This window comes from Canis lupus, chromosome 15 (assembly GCF_011100685.1).
Source record: "Canis lupus familiaris isolate Mischka breed German Shepherd chromosome 15, alternate assembly UU_Cfam_GSD_1.0, whole genome shotgun sequence".
Classification (NCBI taxonomy): domain Eukaryota; kingdom Metazoa; phylum Chordata; class Mammalia; order Carnivora; family Canidae; genus Canis; species Canis lupus.
The window spans coordinates 35,986,360-36,007,508 of NC_049236.1; the positions used below are offsets into that span (position 1 = coordinate 35,986,360).

The 21,149-nt window shown below is 39.5% G+C and overlaps 2 protein-coding genes across 4 annotated transcripts in view; one reads left to right on the top strand and one right to left on the bottom strand.

Annotated features, from left to right (window-relative positions):
• The first annotated feature begins 401 nt into the window (after window positions 1–401).
• Window positions 402–8,069, top strand: SNRPF (small nuclear ribonucleoprotein polypeptide F). The gene is made up of 5 exons (XM_038559170.1): window positions 402–437; window positions 1,105–1,629; window positions 3,546–3,671; window positions 7,287–7,351; window positions 7,938–8,069. Exons 1-5 carry the CDS (start codon window positions 402–404, stop codon window positions 8,002–8,004), a joined length of 819 nt encoding a protein of 272 aa, XP_038415098.1. The 3' UTR covers window positions 8,005–8,069.
• CCDC38 (coiled-coil domain containing 38) overlaps window positions 8,052–21,149 on the bottom strand; it is a 46,433-nt gene continuing 33,335 nt past the window's right edge. Inside the window, exons 13-18 of one of the 3 annotated variants that reach the window (XM_038558697.1) lie at window positions 20,315–20,450; window positions 14,929–15,114; window positions 13,743–13,948; window positions 11,501–11,594; window positions 11,186–11,240; window positions 8,052–9,246 (exon numbers count right to left, since the gene is read on the bottom strand). In XM_038558697.1, coding sequence (XP_038414625.1) covers window positions 9,203–9,246; window positions 11,186–11,240; window positions 11,501–11,594; window positions 13,743–13,948; window positions 14,929–15,114; window positions 20,315–20,450 — 721 coding nt within the window. In that variant the 3' untranslated portion in view covers window positions 8,052–9,202. The remainder of the gene's footprint in view (window positions 9,247–11,185; window positions 11,241–11,500; window positions 11,595–13,742; window positions 13,949–14,928; window positions 15,115–20,314; window positions 20,451–21,149) is intronic. The other 2 variants (XM_038558696.1, XM_038558698.1) reach the window with 2 other exon arrangements.

The following is a 21,149-nucleotide window of genomic DNA, read 5'->3' on the forward strand; positions in this document are numbered from 1 at the left end:
TTGTGACTTCAAGTACTGCATTGGGTGTGGAGCCTGCTTAAAAAAAAAAAAAAACATCAACAACTTTAAACAGCTATCTTTACAAATATTATAGTAATATTTTTTTTCAGTTCACTGAGAAAAGTTTTTGTTGTTGTTGTTTTAATCAGACTTGTAAAGCACATATTGAGCTTCTGAGAAAGGAAACTTTATGAAGTAGAAAAAGCAGAGTTTTCGGGGATGAAAGCCAGCTGTGTAGTCTGGTTAAGTTACCTGCTGAGCCATTTTCCTCATCTCTAAAATGGGAGTATAACAACCAAATCACGGGCTGTATGGTAAGATTTCCATTATAGCCATTGTGAAGAAGCCTGGCTCATAGTAGGAACTCAAAGTCTGTACAGAAGCTAAATAGTCATTAAATGATGGCCAAACTAAGGGAAAACCCACTGAACTTTGGGGTAAATTCCGACATTTAAAATTACTCTATTTTGTCAGTATTCTCCAGCATTTTCATGGACATCAAAAAATAAACATCCTCCACTGAGCCCTTAAGTCCCAACCTCTTTCACACGAATCCTTGCAAACCTTCAGAGGTTCTTAACTCAGGCTGCCTCCAAAGTCTTACCCACTACTTCCTAAGGCCTCCATATGCAGCATTCAAACCTCAATTCCAAATCTATTTTCTTAGGGCCGCAAAAACAAAACGGAAACAAAAACAAAACACAGCACTTCTCAAAGTGCTTATTCTCCAAAACCTGCATTTAGCATTTCAGATCTGGGAGCTAACAGTCTGCGCCCCCAGGGGGCGGCGGGGGCAGGAGCGGGGAGGGGAGGAGGGGGGGTGGGGGCGGGGAGCGGGGGGCGCGGAAACCAGGGAGATTCCAGCAACCCCGTTACTTCAGAGGGATCGAAGACTGCGCCAACCCTGGTGGCGAGGCAAAGGAAACACCCACGGGGAGGCAACCACAGCACGTTCTAGACTCGGCGAGACCTCATCTGAACTATATTCTGTACTGCACTTTCTTTGGTGAGCTTCGCCTCTCTTAGTCTAGTCTTGCTTCTTCCGCTTCCTTAAAAGTGGGTTGAAATAAGCACTACAGACTAGAGAAGGGGCCTGTGGTATAGGAGCCCCCACATCACAGCATCTGTGGGAACGTGAGCAAGAAACTCAAGATCCAAGGATCCGTCCTCCCAGGTGTAAAGGGACAAGGAACCCCCATCAGCCAAGCTGGCGAGACCTCAAGTCCGCTCTACAGGGTACGCAGCATCCCTCAGTCGACCCGCGAGGCAGCTGAACAGGCGGGAAACCGGAGCCGCCCCCGCAGCCTCCCGGGACCCTCTGCCGCGGGTGGCGCTCCTGAAGTTTCCCACAGGGCTGTGCGCCGCGCGGAACGCTCGACCGCGCGCGCTTCCGCTGGTTGCCAGGAGACCCTGCCCAGCCAGCTCCTCCAATCAGGACGCGTCTCTCTGCACCCAATCACAGAAGCCGAGAGGCCTGTAGTTAGAGGGGAAAGGTCACGCTGCTGTTTGGCGGCCATTTCTCTGGAAGCTTCGCGGTTCGCGCCGGGCCGGAGTTTCTCCCGTCACGAGGGACGGACTACAGCTGGGTCGGCGGCGAGCGGCCTGCAGCGTTGGCTTGTGGTCGCAATGGTAAGGAGGCGGAGTAGGACCGGAGCCGCTAGCGAGCAAGGGAGAGCGGGGGACGCGACTCGCCCGGCCTGCTAGTTGGTTCGCGCGTTCCCCATTCATCCGCGTGAGGAGCCGCGCACCGGGTTGCCTGCCCCCTTTTCTCCCTGCTCTGGGGACCCGAGGCGCGCGCTCTTCCTCCGATGCGCTTCCTTCCCCTCTTCGTTCGAATGTGAGCCTGACGTATCCTTGCTGCCTGGGACCACAGGGTCGGGGTAAAGACGAAGCGGTTTTAAGTCTCATCCTACTCCGACGATCGGCTTTCTCTCATTCCATCGTGTTGGGATTCCCAGCCCCGCAGCCCTCCGGAATACAGAGCCCGAGCTTTGGAGCCTTCGTTTGTTCGTTGAGCAAATTCTTTTTTTTTTTTTTTTTTTTTTTTTTCGCTCACGCTACCTACCGGAGGACTGTTGTGGGCGTCAGAACATAAGGTGAAAAGTACTGACGCGGACCCTGCTCTAGATTTACTCAGTTGGGTAGGAAAGACAGACTTTATCGGAGGATAACATAAACACGTAATCGCAAATAACGTGAAGCGCTAAGAAGAGGGCAAACAGGATGCTGCGAGGATGCGCGATGGTACACGAGAAGAGTACCATCAGTCAGGGTGGCGTCCCTGGTCGGAGGATTTAAGCAGAAACCAGAAACCTAAATGATGCGGAATATGAAAGCCAGCCCCTCAGAGAGCAAGAGGAAGAGTGCACGAAACAGGGGACAGGAACATAGGCCCCAAAGCTGGAAAGAAACCTTGAGCAGTTGGGAGGAATTGACACAAAGCTGCGGGGGCTTGCAGGAGCTGGTTATGAGATAGGGTCGGGAAGACCTCTTAGGTCGTGTTAGGAGGTCTGGATTTTACTTCAAGTGCAGGTGAAAGCCATCGAAGCATTTTAAGCTAAAAATACTTGCCATGTGCATAAGTTGGAGAAAGACAAGAGTGAAAACTGAAGACCCGTTAGGTTATTGCAGTCGCCCCCACGTTCTTGGAGATCACTCTGAATATGGTTATCTGAAAGAGGTTTAGTAATCAAGTTTCTTGGCTCTTTTCTTTCTTTGGGCCAATGGGAGAATGGGAGAGCAGTTGAGGGAAGGAAAAGTCTGAATTCACCGGGGGAATACTACTGGTTTGCTGAATAAACCAACACTGAGTAATTGCCCATGAGTATAGGCGGCTTTGCTAAATCAAGTAAGACCCACCAGATCTAACTCCTGGAATTCCAGTGAAAGATTGTCAAATGCCATCTGCTCCCTCCTTCCCTTTGTAGCCTCATGTTCAGGGCTCTGACATCACCGAATTGTGTGTCCCTGAGATGGCCTTGTTGCTTCACTGTTCCCTCTTTTTACGTAGGTAATCTCCTCTACCTGGAACAGCCTCCTTTTCTCTCTAGAGATATCTTTCACCCTTTAAAATGGAGCCATTACTTATTTCAGGCAAACTTTCCTTTGGACTCTGGATTGATTTGATACCCATATACATAGCATATCTCCTCTTCATACGTCCCAGTGTAAATCTTACTTGTTTTGCCTCCTTCCCACTGTGAGCTTCTTGAGGACAAGGACTACAGTCTGCTCACCACCACCACCACCACCCCCCCCCCCCCCCCCCCCCCCGACTACTTTTATTACCTGTGTTTCTTTGTAGCCTGGAACAATGAGTATTGTATAGTAGGTGCTCCTTGTTTAAGTGAATACTTAATGAAATTGACTAACTGGGTATTTATTTTCTCCTATGCTTTTCAACAAATAAAAGTAGTAAAGTGAGCGAGTCAAAAGTTTGCTTTATTTGGATACCATAAAATATTGGTGATTTGGTAGAGGAGAGTAGGTAATGGAAACTGAGCTAATGCAAAGTAATTGAGTCCTGTTTTTTGTTCTTTGCACAGAGTTTGCCTCTCAATCCGAAACCTTTTCTGAATGGATTAACAGGAAAGCCAGTAATGGTGAAACTGAAGTGGGGAATGGAGTACAAAGGCTACCTCGTATCTGTAGATGGCTATATGAACATGCAGGTAAGTTACAAAGAGAAGGATCATTAAATTGTATTTATTTTACTTTACCTTAACTCCTCAAAGGTTGATTGTGATTTATAAGAATGTAGTTAAACAAATTGACAAACATAAAACATTCGGAAATAAAGTCAAGGTCAGGGAGAGTGATAAACTTTGCACAAGACTTACAAAACCAAAATCCAGCCATACAATTGACTTCTAGTGCTTAAAATAAAAAGGACGTCGATATTTGAGTCACAGTGGCATAAGGGAAACACAAATAAGTTTCTTGTTTTCTTTTCTTTTTTTTTTTTTTTTTTTTGCAGAAAAAGCAAAACTCTTTCAACATTTAGCTCTGAAATTTTTCAAGCAAATTTCTTAAATCTTTGAATGAATGCAAAAGACACAAAAAGTAATTCAATAAAAGCATTTCTTGAGCATTTCTTGAACTGACTGAATGCCTGTTAAGCTGGCTTCTGTAAATGTTTAGAACAGGATGTTTTGGTTTTTAAAGATTTATTTATTTATTTTAAAGAGCAAGAGTGTAGAAGTAGGGGTGGGATAGAGGAAGAGGGAGAGAGAGAATCTCTAGCGGACTCCTCACTGAGCTTGGAGCCCAACACAGGGCTCCATCTCATGACCCTGAGATAATGACCTGAGCTGAAATCAGGAGTCAGATGCTTAACGTGGCTTAACCGACTGAGCCACCCAGGCACCCCTTGTTTTATTTTTGTAATTGTGGTAAAATCTATCTAACATAAAATTTACCACTTTAACCATTTTCAAGTGTAGAACTCAGTAGCATTAAGTACATTCATATTATTATTATTATTATGCATCCATCACCATTATCCCATTTCCAGAATTCTTATATCATCCCCAGCTGAAACTATACTCATTAAAAAATACTCATACTCATTTCCCCTGTCCTCTGGTAAACATTATTCTTTCTCTGTTCTAGCTCACATGGAATTCTACAGTATTTGTCCTTTTGTGTCTGGCTCCTTTCATTTAGCATAATGTTTTCAAGGTTCATCCATATTGTAGCATGTACCAGAATTTCATTCCTTTTAATGACTGAAATAATATTCCACTGTATATGTATAGCACATTTTAATCCATTGTTCTGTTGGTGGACATCTGAATTGTTTTCCACCTTCCAGCTGTTGTGAATAATGCAATGAACATGGATGTACAAATCTATGTTAGAGGTTCTGCTTTTGCTTCTTTTGATATATATCCAGAAGTGGATGGAATTGCTGGATCATACAGGAATTGTTTTCTTTCATTTTTTTAAGGAACTGTTATACTGTTATCTATAGCAGATGTACCATTTTACATTCCATCAGCAAAGCATAAAGGTTCCGCTTTCTTCACGTCTCCCCACCAACACTTGTTTTTTTCTGTTTCTTTGATAATAGCCATCCTAATAAGTATAAAATATCTCATTATTTTGATTTGCATTTCCCCAGTGATATCTGCAATTAGTGATATCTGCAATTTTTATGTGCTTATTGGCTATATATCTTTTTTGGAGAAATGCCTGTTCATGTCCTTTGCCCAAAGACTGGGATGTTTTCTTCGTTGCTTAATTGTAGTAGTTTCCTGCCAGGTTTTTGACAAAAGAGTTTGAAGTTACATATTCCTGAAGCATAGGTATTTATGTGACTAATGGCAGATGGATTTTTAAAAGTTACTTAGATGGGTGGTCATTCCAACTATGACTCCCGAGTATACTGGTAGTACTAGGAAGAATGCTCACAGGGGTACATGTAGGCAAAAAGCTGAGATTTTCCTTAAGAGGTTACCACTTGAACAAACGATGCTTAGATCCCCAAAGTTCTTATAGAGCATGGTTTTGGCCTGGAAAATTCCTCAAGCAGGAATCATTTACCAAAGCCATAGAAAAATCAGAAGAGTATATCATTCTGCTGAAAATGTTTCAGACTTAAGATAGTGATGGTGATTATACAACTTTATGAATACATTAAAAACCACTGGCTTAGGGCAGTCTGGGTGGCTCAGTGGTTTGGCTCCTGCCTTCAGCCCAGGGTGTGATCCTGGAGACCCGGGATCCAGTCCCACATCAGGCTCCCTGCTTGGAGCCTGCTTCTCCCTCTGCCTGTGTCTCTGCCTCTGCCTCTCTCTCTCTCTCTCAAATAAATAAATAAATAAAGTCTTTAAAATAAAAACTGACTTATATACTATAAAAGTGAATTTTATGCTATGGGAATTACATTTCAATAAAAGAAAGAAATAAAGAATATCCACCACATATTTGGTTTTAGAAGTATCATAGTTCATGGTGAGCCTGCCGGAGTTGTGAAGTGTCTCTGAGTAACCACATTAATGATGTTCTTAAGTTTGTTTATTGAGTGAATATTTTTTAAAAGCCCATTGTGTCCGTGGCTCTGTGAATAAACCAATGAGCAAAACTAAGTCCCTACTTCCAAGGAGTTTATGTTGTGGTAGTGGGAGATGGTAATATAATGTGATACCTGGTAATGATAGATACTATGGAGAAAAAAAGCAGAAACGGGGTATTGACAAGAATGTGCAGTGTTAGGATAGCTAGGGAAAGGTTCTCTGAGGAAGTAAATTTAAGCAAAGAACAGGATTGAGTGAGCAACTGAAGAGAGTATCTGGAAAGAGCATATCTCAGTTTGAGGGAGCAGCAAGTACACAAGCCTTGTGGCAGGAACTTGCTTGGTGTGTTCAAGGCATGGCAAGGCAAAAGCAGAATGACTTAGGGGAAGAAGAATAATAAGGTTGGAATGGTAGTCCTAGAGGCCCTTTTAAATGATTGTGTTTTGTTTTGTTTTTTAAGATTTTATTTATTTATTCATGAGTGACACAGAGAGGGAGAGAGAGAGGCAGAGACACAGGCAGAGGGAGAAGCAGGCTCCATGCAGGGAGCCTGATATGGGACTCGATCCTGGGTCTCCAGGATCATGCCCTGGGCTGAAGGCGGCGCTAAACCGCTGAGCCACCCAGGCTGCCCATGATTGTGTTTTTTAAAATAACAAAGTTTATTACTTGTATGCAGAAGGAAATCTAAACATTTTAATGTAAAAATTAGTTTCCTGAAGTAACTATAAAGGTCACTCTGAATTGTTTAACTTTCTCTTAGGAACTTATTTTGCTGTTTATTTGCACATAATTTTAAAAAATTCTTATTCCATCCTTTGGTTTGGGTGTTGATTAATATAAAAGTATTTGATATTTTAGCCATAGATTTTGTACCCTGAATTTTGTAACTTTATGTAACTGGATTTTTGGAAAACTTTTAAAATTGCAACTTATTCATAAATTGGAAATTGTCTTCCTCTACATATCGTTTTAATGTCTAATAGAAAGAAGTGTTACATAACAGAAATTTTTAAAAATTGTTGAAACAAGCTTTATTATATATTCTACATCCATCGATGTTAACTTTACGGAATGTTTATGTGAAACCCAAAAAGTACTACAATAGTAGAAGGCGGCTAATCTATTAATTACAGATAAATGTGAGTTGTTGGTATAGAAAGGTCTCAGTTAATAAGTTCTCTCACCAGTATTACCTAATATTTTAGATAGTGTTACATTATTTTCTCCCTGTGTTAATACGCTAATATATTTTCTATTTTTTTAAAGCTTGCAAACACAGAAGAATACATAGATGGAGCGTTGTCTGGACATTTGGGTGAAGTTTTAATAAGGTAACAAAACAGCAGTATATGTAAAGAGAACACTGGAAATACCTATTTAAATCGACTAGTGCCTCAATTTCAGAATTTAAAAATTACTGTTAATTTAACATAATATTCTACAATTAGACTTAAAGAGTTTTGAAGTCCTTAAACTTGTCAAAGAAGATGGAATGTTTTGGGAGTTATTCATCTTTCAGATTTTTCTAGTGTTAATACTAAATTCTAGCTCTTAGCTCTAACCTTTTTCAGTGGTTTTAGTTGCAAGAGCTTGGTTTTGAATTTTAGTTGGATCTGGCTGCTGTTAGGGATTTTTTTGTACGTTCATTTTCTTGAACTAGCATCACACCTTCAAATTTGACTCATGCCTTATGGAAGATCATAAAGATACTATTTTATAAAACATTCAGGTAGTAAATAAGTGACATTTGCTTTTTAACAAATCAATAGTAAAACATTTTTTAAAAAAGAATGAAGTGATATATTTTAAATTTAGCATTCAGTATTTTTGTCATCAAAAATATCTAGCAATAGTAATTTAGATTTTAATGTGGTTTTTGGATGGGAACAACAAAATGGATTGTTTTTTTATTTACAGGTGTAATAATGTCCTTTATATCAGGGGTGTTGAAGAAGAGGAAGAAGATGGAGAAATGAGAGAATAGCATCTTTTGTGGGGAATGTTTTTTATATATATTTCTAGACAATAAACTTTTTTTTTTCAACTTGACTCATGAACTATTCATATTCAGATATTTTAAATGCAGAGTTCAAATGTTGAAACAGTAGAAAGATTATTCAAAGGAGTAATACTTTAAGAGCCACTCAACTTCATTCGAGTTGGTTTTCTTTTGTAAGCTCAGTATTCTTTTTCTATAGGGGAAAATTATATGCTTCATAAACATTTATGAAGGTGAATTTCAGCCCTTTTTTGTGATTATATATTAACTGAGACCTTTTAAGAACAGCTGTTTCTTTTAAAGTTATTTTTGAAACAGCTTGACAGGTATAAAGTTAAATATATTCTTAGAACTAATTATATACTGTTTTACTCAGTAGTCAACAAATTACATGTTAATTCTATGTCAGTGTAAGCTAATAACGTACGTGTTATATCGAAAATTGAAATATCACCTGAAAATTAAAATGATTGTGGATATAGAGCACAACAGAAATTGTGAACTGATGTTTAGGCTGAAGGCATATGGTTTGTTCACTTAAGAGAATTAAGTGTTCTGAACAGAACTCCTTAATGTTAATTAAAAACCAGTCTCACAAAAAACAAACAAACAAAAAAAACAGTCTCGCAGTTATATTCTGAGAATATACTAGTGGTTTCGCTTAAGTTTTAAGCTCTTCAAAACCATTTAGATGTTTTAGAGTTATACATCCTTAAAATGTATACTCCACAGTGATAAAAGTATACTATGAACTGTGGACTGATTAAAAACAAATTAGTTCATTTAAAGTCCCATGTTGTCAGAATGCCAGTATTGCAACTCAATGGCCATTCACCACATAGTTACACCAATAAAGTAAACTTTGGATGTGTATCCCCAACTGGGGCAACTGAGATATAAATGTTTAGCTATATGGAATTGTACTTAGTATATGATACTAAAAAGCTTCAACAAAAGAAAACTCCTTCCCAATCCTATAACCGCTAGAATAAGTGCCTGTCTTCCTCAAATTGGTTAGGCCAGCATATGGGGCAGAATATTGCCAATATTGAAAACCAGAATCTACAGAATATGCCTAGAACGTTCTGGTAATGAATGTCTTACTGCTCCTATTCAAGTGAAAAAATATTCTTCCTCTAGTGATTTTGTTCTTGTATCCTTGACTAAAAGTAGTTCATGTTTGTTACCAGATGGAGGTTTTGAGCGATAGACAAGTTGTCTTCCCAGCTGAAATAAAAGAAAAATACTTAATATTTTTAGCATACTATTTTCAATGGAATTGTAAGTAAAATAATAACAACTTGATTTTTCCAAGGAATAACCTGGCTTAAAATAGTAAATAATTACCGTTACAAAGGGATTGATAACCTAATGGGTGTGCGACTTGCTAGGCAAAAATTAACAAATAGAGCACCACAGTTTGCAGGAGACAGAGCAGTTAGGTTTTATGGGAAAGTTGGGAGATTTAGGTAATCATCAAAAAGCCTGTGTTTCAGATATAGTTGGCCTGGAAAAGCACCATGTTTAAGGCCAACATTTCATTTCTCAGTGCCATAGCAAGTTTTTCCTCCATTGGTTAGAAGAGATCACTTTTCTCTGCTGAACACCAGTTGACTGGCATTTAGAAATTCTGTTAGATAAAAACTTGAAAAACCATGTACCTCTTCTTAAACACTAGTAATCCTGTTGGCTCTTAGATGTGTTCCCACCAGGAAAGGCTTAGGGAAATCCCTTAATTCATATCTTTTCATTCTGTGGGGCATATACTCAAGTATATTATACTATTCATTATTTCTCTCTTTTAGTCTTTTCCTTCCTTCTTCATGTATTTACTTTGGTTTTGCTTCTATATCTGAATTTGTTTAGTAAATGAAACAGATGAGTATATTTTTCTGTTGAAAATGAGATTGATGGAACATCTCCACTGTGTTTCAAAAGGGGTCCTATCATGTGAGACTGTACCCTGCATTACAGAATTTGACATTCCTGGCCCATGGGAACTAAGAATAGCAGTCTTCTCCATCATTTTATCAACAAAAATGGTCTTAGGGACTGGAATCCCTGAATTCCTTTCTTAATGTCAGATTTAATGTCAGATTTATTTTTCTCTGTCAACAATCTTTTGGTAATCTTTGTCATTAATACTGCCTGAGAAAATTGCCAGTAATGAAGTGCCCTGACTGGATAAGAACTTCTGTCAGAGGCTTCGTACATTGTCAACTGATCAAATTGGCATTTTTTTTCATCCATCTTCCCATTTTAGTTTTCACTCTCATTTTTAGTCTGCTAATTTAATAAGCATTTATTGAATATCCACTGTGTGCCAGACCTTAGGGACACAAAGTTCGTAAAAACTCACAGTCTAGAAGGAAAGGTGATGGATATATTAAAAATAATCATTTCAGTTTGGTGAGCTTAGTGAATAGTAGTTTGTATACATGGAAGGGTAATACTCCTTTGGAAGAAAGAGGGCAGGTCTTTATAAGAAGAGCTGCCCTAGAGAAGTCAGACTCTTTATAAGTTGAAGTGCTTATTTAAGTCAAATTAAGATAACACTTTTTGACATACATATTAATAGTTAACACATTTCAGAAACTTTTTCAAGTACTTACCTCAAAAGGCTGGTTGTGAAGCACACAATAAGTATTCACTGTAGGTTAGCTATTAATATGGTAAGAATCAATGTCCATAGTAGCTTTGCAGATAACCGTGAAATTGGCTTCCCCAAATCTATTTCAGACCCTAACCTTCCCTTCAGAGGAAGGAGAGTAGTGTATATAGAAACACAATGTCCTCCATACCCAGTGGGAAGTCAAGAACCACATATACTTAGTGACTGCCCAATCCCAGACTTCTTATTGGACAGTTAATCTTGGAATATAAAGAACCTTGACTTCTGGTCCTTGAACCTGCTGCTAAATCTAAGCGACTCTGAGTAAATCAGTTTAATGCCAACTATTAATCTTATTTTTTACAATGTGAGGATTAGAAGACCTTTCCAATCATACACAGTTCTCTGGGTTTGCTGTCTCCATTGCCTGATTGAAAGTAGCAAGGCTCATGTAAGAAGGAGAATGTATATATAAATACATAGAATACTTCCAGAAGGATCCAGATGAAACTTTTAGGAGGTTGTATCAAGGGAGGGGAACTGAGGATAACTTACTTTTCACTAAATACTGTTGTATCTTTTGAACTTTGAGATATATGCTTGTTATTACCTATTCAAAAAAATTAAAGCAAAAATTATCAGTTTCATGAACCTGGAGCTAAAGAAAAAGGAGAGGGGAAAAGTTTCTTTTACTAAAAAGTGGGTCTAATGGAGAACTGTAGACCTAGAAATTTGAATTATCTCCCAAGTAACAAGGAATCAGCGATCAATCAAAGCTGGATATATTACATGATTTTGGTATTTTGCTTTTATGCCACAGAAGTGCTCACATCCTGACATAGTTGGGCCTGTTGATAACAAAACACAAACCTTTTTCTTTGGTTGTGCTACTGCTCTTTCTAGAGCAGCTTTTAGCCTTTCCTCTTGGTGTTTTTGTTTTTCTTTCATTTTCTCTTCACGTAACCTGTCAAAAAAGGAAAACATTCTTTTATTTTTTTTTAATTTTTATTTATTTATGATAGTCAAACACAGATAGAGAGAGAGAGGCAGAGACACAGGCAGAGGGAGAAGCAGGCTCCCATGTACCGGGAGCCCGACGTGGGATTCGATCCCGGGTCTCCAGGATCACGCCCTGGGCCAAAGGCAGGCGCCAAACCGCTGCGCCACCCAGGGATCCCGGAAAACATTCTTTTAACTATAAATCACAGAAAGTAAACAAAGACCTACATTATTTTTTAGTAATAAATGAAATATTATAAGCTCTCAAAGTTAAAATAATACTTCACCTTCACTTCACCCATATTGTGTTTTTTAGCATTCAGGTGAAATCTCAACAACAGGTCCCATTTGTGTTAAAATTGGAGAAAATTGCTAGTCACCATTTTGGAAGGAGTAAAATCTACCCATATCTTGGTCTAAAACAAGCATCTCAGCAAAGCCTTCTTGTCACTCCACTTACATTTTAGCACTTTGCAGTTAATGTGTACAAGGCCTCTCGAATTAACACCCAGCCCCTGCTTTAGCCTTTTACTAAAGTATAAGGTACAGAAAAGTGCATAAACCACAGTGTATATAGTTCAGTGAATTGCCACAAAAGTGTACTTTTCCAGTTAATCTTTTTGAATGGTCTCCTGAAATTAAGACCAAGAACTGCTATTTGTCTTTTTCTCTTTAGGGTTGTTGTGAGGATAAAATTAAATTAGATGACCTATGTCAACTGTCTGGCCAATGCCTGGTGCAGAATAGTCCCTCACGAAGTCATAGCTATTTTATGGACTTACACAGTTATAAGTAACATTTACTGAATATTTTTTATGCAAAATGAGTTGTTAATGTACCTCTACACCATAGGAAAAAACAAAATTCTCTTTTTGATAATGGTAAACAACTAGAAATAGATTCATTTATCACTACTGAAAATAAGTTGTATTTACAATTCAATGAGCATATATTTCCTACCATAGAATAAGATGCAAGTTAATGTAATCTGTCATGGGTCATCTTATGGGAGTAATTTTTTTATAATTAAAAAATTTTTTCCTTTATATTAAATGAAATCCTATCAGGATCACCTTAATGTATTCTGTACTTTGTTTTTAAATGGGGGAAACAATACTCCCCGTACACTGGTAAGTTATAACAAAATATCTAACATTAGTACCTAATATTTGAATACTCACTATGTGCCATGCACAAACCCTATGAGATAAGTACCATTATTACTGCCCATTTTACAGATAACTGAGACATAGGAGAGATTATGTGCTGTACCTAAGGTCACAGAAGTTGTAAATGGGCAGAACCTGCATTGAAGCCAAGCAGGTCAGCCATAGTGTTAGTCTGCCTCTTAACTTTTTTTGTTGTTGTTAGGACACGAACAGTATTGCACCTATAAGCATTGTCTACGTGCCACATTATTCTAGGGATCATATATTTATAATCATTGCCCCAAAGGTAGTTATCTTTATTTAATTCACTATGGAAGTTTGTAAATCAGTACATTCTCCTTGAAAGGCAAGTTAGGTAAGGATGTGGAGATGGGTGTCGAGGTGGGGACAGAGAGCTGTTCCAAGGATGATAATCCTCATGAAGTTGTCTTGAGGAATGAGTGAGTTAATGTGTAGATGCTGTGTGTGTAAGTGTTGCCAGTTATGCACTGAGAAAAACCTTCATTGCATGGCTCTTTCAAACAATTCCTTCATGTATAGTCTCCTTGCAGTGAACAGCTCCTAATTCTATGCCTTGGGACCTCTACTATAACTGCAATTCCCCTTCCACAAGATAGCTCTTCAAAAATAATAAGTTGTGAATATTCATCCTGAAAATCCATTTTTTTCAGACTTAACTCCTTTACCCATCTCAAACTAGATCAGTTGCTCTGGTGAACTCTTTCCTTCACAGTGCTCATTACTTGGTAATGACACATTATCTCATAAGAATATTTGATTAATATGTCTCCCACATGAAATAATAGCTCTAGAAGGGCAGGGCTGGGTTTGGATATACAGCATCTTTCTTGAGATCCTTGCCATGTAATGGCTTGCTCAGTGAAAATATTTTCTCATCTCATTAAGTCATTCACTACACCTCCATCATAAGACATTGACTATACTTTTGCCGTCGTTCTTTCTGTTTTATCCTCTCAATTGCCTCCACATTTTCTTTGGGAATGGATTCAATGAGATCGCTCAATTCCACCAGGCGAGACTCTACTTTTACCAGCTTTTGAACTGGGTTGAGGCTGCCGACATCAGCATCTCCAGTGCAGACTTTGTATACTTGATTAATCTTTTTACTAAGAGAGTCTATCAGTTTTTCCTGAGATTGAAAAGAAAAGGGGAACAGAAAACAAAACATCTCATGACTATTTCTTTGTTCTTTCAATAAATGTAAAATTCTATTTTACTGTATTTTAATGAAAAGGCTCTTATGTGCTACTACATATTTCTTTTTAACGAAAAAACTTTAGGGATGCCTGGGTGGCTCAGTCAGTTAAGCACCTGACTTTGGCTCAGGTCCTGATCTCAGAGTCTGGGATCAAGCCCCAGCCCAAGCACCACAGGATGGGCTCTGTGCTCAGCAGGGAGTCTACTTGTCCTCCTCCTCCCTCTGCCCCACCCCCAGCTCGTCCTCTCTCTCTCTCTCTCTCTCTCTCAAGTAAATAAATAATGAAAAAAAAAATAGAATGGTGAGAAAATGCAGCAGTGATATAATTTTAGATTATTACTATAGTAACACCTTTTTTTTTTCTTTAAAAAATATTTCAGTCTAGGTATAAAAAGGCAATTTTAATATGACAATATCCTTACGCTTGAGTGTTTTGTGTATCTGATTCCCTGAACATTCAGGTAAAAGCAATAAATACATATATTTTAAATCCTTTTTTTTTTTTGCCACTTCAGTGCATCTCTTTGCAACATGGCATGTGAGCTCCGTTTCTTTTTTTTTTTTCACTTAACTACTCTTCATTGTTGAAACTACAGTCACCCTACATGAAAGCTATTTGCATACATACATGCCTTATCTCCCCTTCTAGACTTTAGCACCTGGAGGGCAGGAGTTATGTTTATACTTCTATCTAAAGCAGCACCTTGCACATAACTATGCACTTAATAAATGTTTGCTGAATAAATGGCTGAGTGCATTTTGAGAGGAAAAAAAGTTACAAGCAAACAGATTGCCAGGCTGGCCTACAAAGCCTTTTGAGGAGTTTAATTTTCACTCTTGCAACTGGAAGCTGTTGCCATATTCTGGTCTAAGTAGAGGCTTGGGCCAAACCTTGCTGATGATCCCTGTACCTGGCCACTGCGCCGTCTTAACTGTTGGTAGATATGTTCGAGCTTGTAGGTAATGTGTTTCGGGACCATGTAACTCTCAGGCTCTTTCTCCACCGTGTACCCGGCATTCGCAGTTAAGAGGATCTCAATAAACTGATGGGCAAAGTAAATCGTTCTCCAGGTAGCAGCCTGCCCCCATTCCTGCTTCTGCTCAAGAAGATGAAAATCGGGTGTCACCTGCCAGCCGCCAGCTCCTGCGCCTGCTCTTCGGCTCCCTGCCCGCTCCAACCAACCATGCTCTCCGCCCTCGCCCGCCCTGCCGGCGCCGCTCTCCGCCGCAGCTTCAGCACCTCGGCCCAGAACAATGCTAAAGTAGCTGTGCTTGGGGCTTCCGGAGGAATTGGGCAGCCCCTTGCGCTGCTTCTCAAGAACAGCCCCTTAGTGAGCCGCCTGACCCTCTACGATATTGCTCATACACCCGGAGTGGCCGCAGATCTGAGCAACCGTGAAAGGCTACCTCGGACCTGAGCAGCTGCCGGATTGCCTCAAAGGCTGCGATGTGGTGGTTATTCCAGCTGGAGTCCCAAGAAAACCAGGCATGACACGGGATGACCTGTTCAACATCAATGCCTCAATTGTGGCCACCCTGACTGCTGCCTGCGCCCAGCATTGCCCCGAGGCCATGATCTGCATCATTTCAAATCCGGTCAACTCCACCATCCCAATTGCAACGGAGGTTTTCAAGAAACACGGAGCTTACGACCCCAATAAAATCTTCGGGGTGACGACCCTGGACATTGTCAGGGCCAACACTTTCATTGCAGAACTAAAGGGTTTGGATCCCGCACGAGTCAATGTTCCTGTCATTGGCGGTCATGCCGGGAAGACCATCATCCCCCTGATCTCTCAGTGCACTCCCAAGGTGGACCTTCCCCAGGACCAGCTGACAGCCATCACTGGGCGGATTCAGGAGGCCGGCACGGAGGTGGTGAAGGCCAAAGCTGGAGCAGGCTCTGCCACCCTGTCCATGGCATACGCTGGAGCTCGGTTTGTCTTCTCCCTTGTGGATGCAATGAATGGGAAGGAAGGAGTTGTCGAATGTTCCTTTGTTAAATCCCAGGAAGCAGACTGTGCCTATTTATCCACACCATTACTGCTGGGGAAAAAGGGCATCGAGAAGAATCTAGGCATTGGCAAGATCTCCCCTTTTGAAGAGAAGATGATAGCAGAAGCCATCCCCGAGCTGAAGGCCTCCATCAAAAAGGAAGAGGAGTTTGTGAAGAACATGAAATGAAAGGGCAGCCAGCTAGCAGTCCGTTTCCCTAACTTATGAAGGCATCATGTCCCTGCAAAGCCATCTCCTGCCCTCATGTTTCCGTTGCGTTAACCACCAGAGTCATGTTAACGTCACCACCCCTTCCAATCGCAAGTCCGTCAATGTGTGCATCAATAAAAGCAGGCTTCCATTTTCAAAAAAAAAAAAAAAAAAAAGATGAAAATCATCGTGAAGCCAAGGACAAGTTAAACTCAAGACAGATAGGGCTTCAGGAGCCATGGGAAAACCCTCTTGCAATCACAGATTCCTTACAGAGCCACCAGCACTTAATTACAAGTCCAGGTCTCTTACCAATAGTTTGCTTCAGATAGCTTGTGTCTCTCACCTCCTGGTTTAACCACTTTTCTGATGGTCCTGTTTACCTCTAAGCACCCTTTCTTCCCTGACACTTACTGTATTTTCCTGTTTATATTAAAAACATGCTGTTTTTCACACCTCCACCTGATACAACTGTATGCTCACTGGAATTGAAACCCAAAACTTAAAAAAAATGCACCTTTTAGAAAACTTGGAAAAGCACAAACTAATATTAAAGGAAAAAGTAAAAGAAAAATGCAGAAAGGCCTATTTGCTGTAAAGCTCTTTTTTGTTCTCCCTTTCTAAATAACATTGTTTCCTACTTATATTAGTGCATTCATTTTAGAGAACTTTAGGAATACAGGGATATATAAGGGAAAATAAAAGCAGCCCACTCATCAAGAAGTGTATATTGGGTATGTGAAAACAATTTTGTTGCAGTGGGAGTCCTAATTTTAAAAATATGAACAGTGGTTCTGAGAAAAAAGCAACTTTAATATGAGAATGGTTAGAGTTGATGAAAATTTCCGATGGTGAGCTCTTGAACCATAAGACTGTTAGAGGTGGATGGATAGTGGCCTTTCAGGATGTCTTCTTTTTTCTAGAATGCCTTTTTCTTTTTTTTTTTTTTTTTCTTTTTTTTAAGTTCTCCCTGTGAAACAGAAAAGGAAAAGACAAGGAGAGATGTTTTCTTAAGATAACAAGGTAAGGACAGCATAAGAAATAGGCTTAGGAAATGAGGTTAAGGAATATATACTCATATATGAGAAAGATGAGGGCCTGGCCCAGCAGAGCAAAAACGCAAAGGAAAAAGGAAGCTCAAGGTACAGGCCTTCTGATGACCTAGAAGTGAGGTGTCCAATCCCCGGAGCTGCCACCAGATGGCAGACCCAGTCCAGAGTCCCTCAGAGGAGGAGCTGCCTGGGAGGCTGCAAGAGTTGGGAGGAGTTCCTGCTGCTCCCCAGAGGTAGAGTGGGCCAGAGTTGTGGAAGACCAAAACTGGGATAAAGGCTTTGGATGCCTTCCAACAGTGAATAGGACGTGACCTGACCAGGGTGATGTGTAGGAGTAATAATTCTATCAAAATTGGATAAGAGAGTGGGAGATGTATAGATGCCATTTAAAGTTTTTCTTTCTTAAGGATTCTCTAATTCTAATCCATGTCACATTCTGCTGTGTGCTGACTGCAAATAACTCCCAATTGAACTAGATCAGCTCCCTGTTTGAAAGAATAAAAGAGATGAATACATCCTTCAGATTGTTCAGTAGCTTACATTCCATTTCATGTTCAATGAAAATGAACAGATAACAGCTACACAAAACAATGTGAATGAATCTCAAACATAATTTTGAGAAAAAGAAGCCAGATAAGCTAGACATACTACATGATTCCACTTATATAAAGTTCAAAACATGAAAGCTAGTTGATAAGTCAGGATTGCAGTCGCTTCAAAAAAAAAAAAAAAAAAAAAAAAAGGATTGCAGTCGCCTTTGACAGATGGTAGAGACTGGAAAGAGAGCCTGAGGGAAGCTTCTGCAGGGAGTTATAATGGTCTGTTCCCTAAACATGGGTGTGTTCACTTTGAGTAAAGTTCTTAAGAGATATTTATAGAATTTGTGCATTTTCCAATATTATACTTGAATTTAAAATTTTATTTTAAAAAGTAAAATACTGAATCAAAAATGCATTTAGGGAGTAGTAAGTAGTGTAGAAGTTTAGCAAGAATAAAACTTTGATTTTATAGTTATAAATCCAGAGTAACTATGATCATTTATGAGTATCAAAGTTAGATTATAAGCTGTTTACTAATGAAGGATTATGTTTTGTCCATTTGGGGACCTGAAAGAATAGGAGTGATTCCTTTTTTTTTTTTTTTTTTTAAGATTTTATTTATTTATTCATGAGAGAGAGAGAGGCAGAGACACAGGCAGAGGGAGAAGCAGGCTCCATGCAGGGAGCCCGACGTGGGACTTGATCCAGGGTCTCCAGGATCACGCCCCGGGCTGAAGGCGGTGCTGAACCGCTGAGCCACCCAGGGATCCCCTAGGAGTGATTCTAAAAATACTTTTCCCCTATCATTTCCCTGCTCTGTTCCCTCTTTCCCTTGGGAGCATTTCCCATCTCTAGGAGACACTATGAATTATTAGGCCTATTTTCCCAGAGCGTGTAATTCTTGAATACCAAAATTATACCTGTGACCAAAATTTATCTTTTAAAAAGTAATTTTCAGATCAATTCTACTACCTATTCTGCTTAGGGATCCGGTTGCCTCAGAATTTAAGAGTATTGAAAACGTTAACTGTTTGTAGAGCTGTCTGAAACTTGGATGAAGGGGTTTGGTTGGGGAGGGTGAAATACCGCTGATACTTATCTGACATTTTTTATGCCGATCAGCTTCAGAATTATTGAAAACAATTGAAGAGTGGAAGCAACCCAAATGTTCATCCACAGATGAATGGATAAACAGAATGTGGAATACAAATACAATAGAATATTCTTCAGCCATAAAAGAAATTCAGTTCTGACACATGCTATAACATGGATGAAACTTGAAAACATTATGCTAAATGCAAAAGGACAACTATTGTATGATTCCGTTAATGTGAGGTGCCTAAAAATAGGCAAATTTATAGACAAGAAGCAGAATAAGTTACCAGAGGCCAGGAAGATGAAGGAAGAGAGAATTCTTGTTTAATGAGCACAGAGTTTCTATTTGATGAAAAATTCTATGAATAGATGGTGGTGATGGTTACCCAATACTGCAAATATACTTAATCACACTGAATTGTACACTTAAAATGGTAAATTTTGTCAAGTATGTTTTACCACACATACGGCTTTAAAAAAGCCAACATTGAAGAACTGAAAGGTGGCTGTCATCCCACGTCTTGCTCTAGCTGTGCGTGATCCCATTCCCTCCTAACTCCAGGTACAAAACCACCCTAGGAAATGTGTGTAAACGAGCCATGAATAGCTTGCTTTTGTAACTCTGCTCATCCTATGTTTAGGGAGGACAATCTTCTGATTGAGTTCCCCCAAATCTACCTCTGAAAATCCATTTCATAACCATAAATGGCCTCACATATGAAATTTGAATTTTTATTTCATTTGAGGTTTTTTTATAAGGAAATCCATGCTGGCTGGAGTTTGTTGTGGGTCTAGAACGAATCATTCATTCAACAAACATTTATTGAGCACCTACTTTATAGGGACACTTAACATACCTAACTAGGAAGGGTCATACAATCCCTGCCCTGGAGGGGTTTGTACCTTGCTGGGAGAGATGTTCAGGTAAATGCATAGTACATTAACGTTTGTCACAGGGGCTCCCATAATGGATCTATCTGTGCAAGAGAGGCCAGAATCTACTAGAGGCTCAGTTCTAGGCAGATATTCCATTCAGTTTTGATTCAGTGCTTCCCGTTAATTATTTGCCTTCAAATTACTACTAAAATGATCATAGGCAATGAACTATATCATGTATATACACTCTGACAAAAGAAATATATTTATAAGGGGAAAAATCTCAGCATCATACTTTGTAATAATTAGAGCAACATTTTAAAAAGAACCTCATTGCCAATTTGAATGCTTTCTGTATGTAAATTGACTTACATACTGACAGGATAATTCCAACCTGGTTTTCTGCCTCTGTCATCAACCCAGGATTTGTGGTATGCCTTAACTCCCCATTCCAATGCTTAGTGGACAGGCAATGCACATTATTATTAACAGAAGCCAAAATAAAATTACCATAGGCAAAGAAGGATTACCTGAGCATCTGATTTAAATTCTCCAAAACTAAATAGCTTGGACCTTAATTCCAATTCTGCTGCTTTTTCCTCTTCTCTCACACAGCTAGCCTTAAGCATTTCCTTGTGCTCCAGAAGAAACTCTATATTGCTATTTCTATTGCAAAAGAAGAAAGAGACCCTTGTCTGCAATTTGTGGTTTAGAAATAAGCCATCAGTCAGTAGTTTTAACACTTTCCATATCATGTGTCAACATTCTATGTCTAGCAAGCCAAATACGAGTATATTTTAAGAAATTGTCAAAGTACATGCAACTTTTCAGGTAAAATGAGAAGAGTAAATGTCTGTACATGTACTGCTTTTAACTTCCTCCAGGAAGCATTTTCTTCCTGTGATTCCCTTGAAACTCCTAAATAGCAGCAGAATTGATGTGTCAGGAAGCCAAGTTGTGGTGTGATCTGGAAATAGATTCTGTCCTAACATAGATACCCTTTTCCTGCCCAGCCATACCCACCTCGTTCCTAAGACTCATACTGTCAGGGTGGGGCACCATACGCTCTAAGGATTGAGAGACAGAAGACAAGGATGAAAAGGATACATTAGTAGTAACAGGTAGCTGTGAGATCATGATTTGTAGGGTCTTCACTTTTCAGAAAGTTAATTTGTTCCAAAGTCCAGTATAGTTTGACCTACTGTTTGAAAAGATTGCAATCTTCAGGCCCAGAAAACTCTTCCGAAAAAAGCTTTACACATTTTTATAATGGAAGATAAACAGATTTATTCTCTGCAGTTTGAAGCTATTTTCCAGTAGCTTCCAATATTACTTCCAATTATATAAAATTTTACAGAAGGAATT

Excerpts from the sequence above, each read along its gene's own strand:
- SNRPF (XM_038559170.1), top strand. The coding sequence starts at position 402 with ATGGCCAAACTAAGGGAAAACCCACTGAACTTTGGG. Across the intron at positions 1,630-3,545 it reads GTTGGCTTGTGGTCGCAATG|AGTTTGCCTCTCAATCCGAA; the intron begins GTAAGGAGGCGG and ends TTCTTTGCACAG. Across the intron at positions 3,672-7,286 it reads ATGGCTATATGAACATGCAG|CTTGCAAACACAGAAGAATA; the intron begins GTAAGTTACAAA and ends ATTTTTTTAAAG.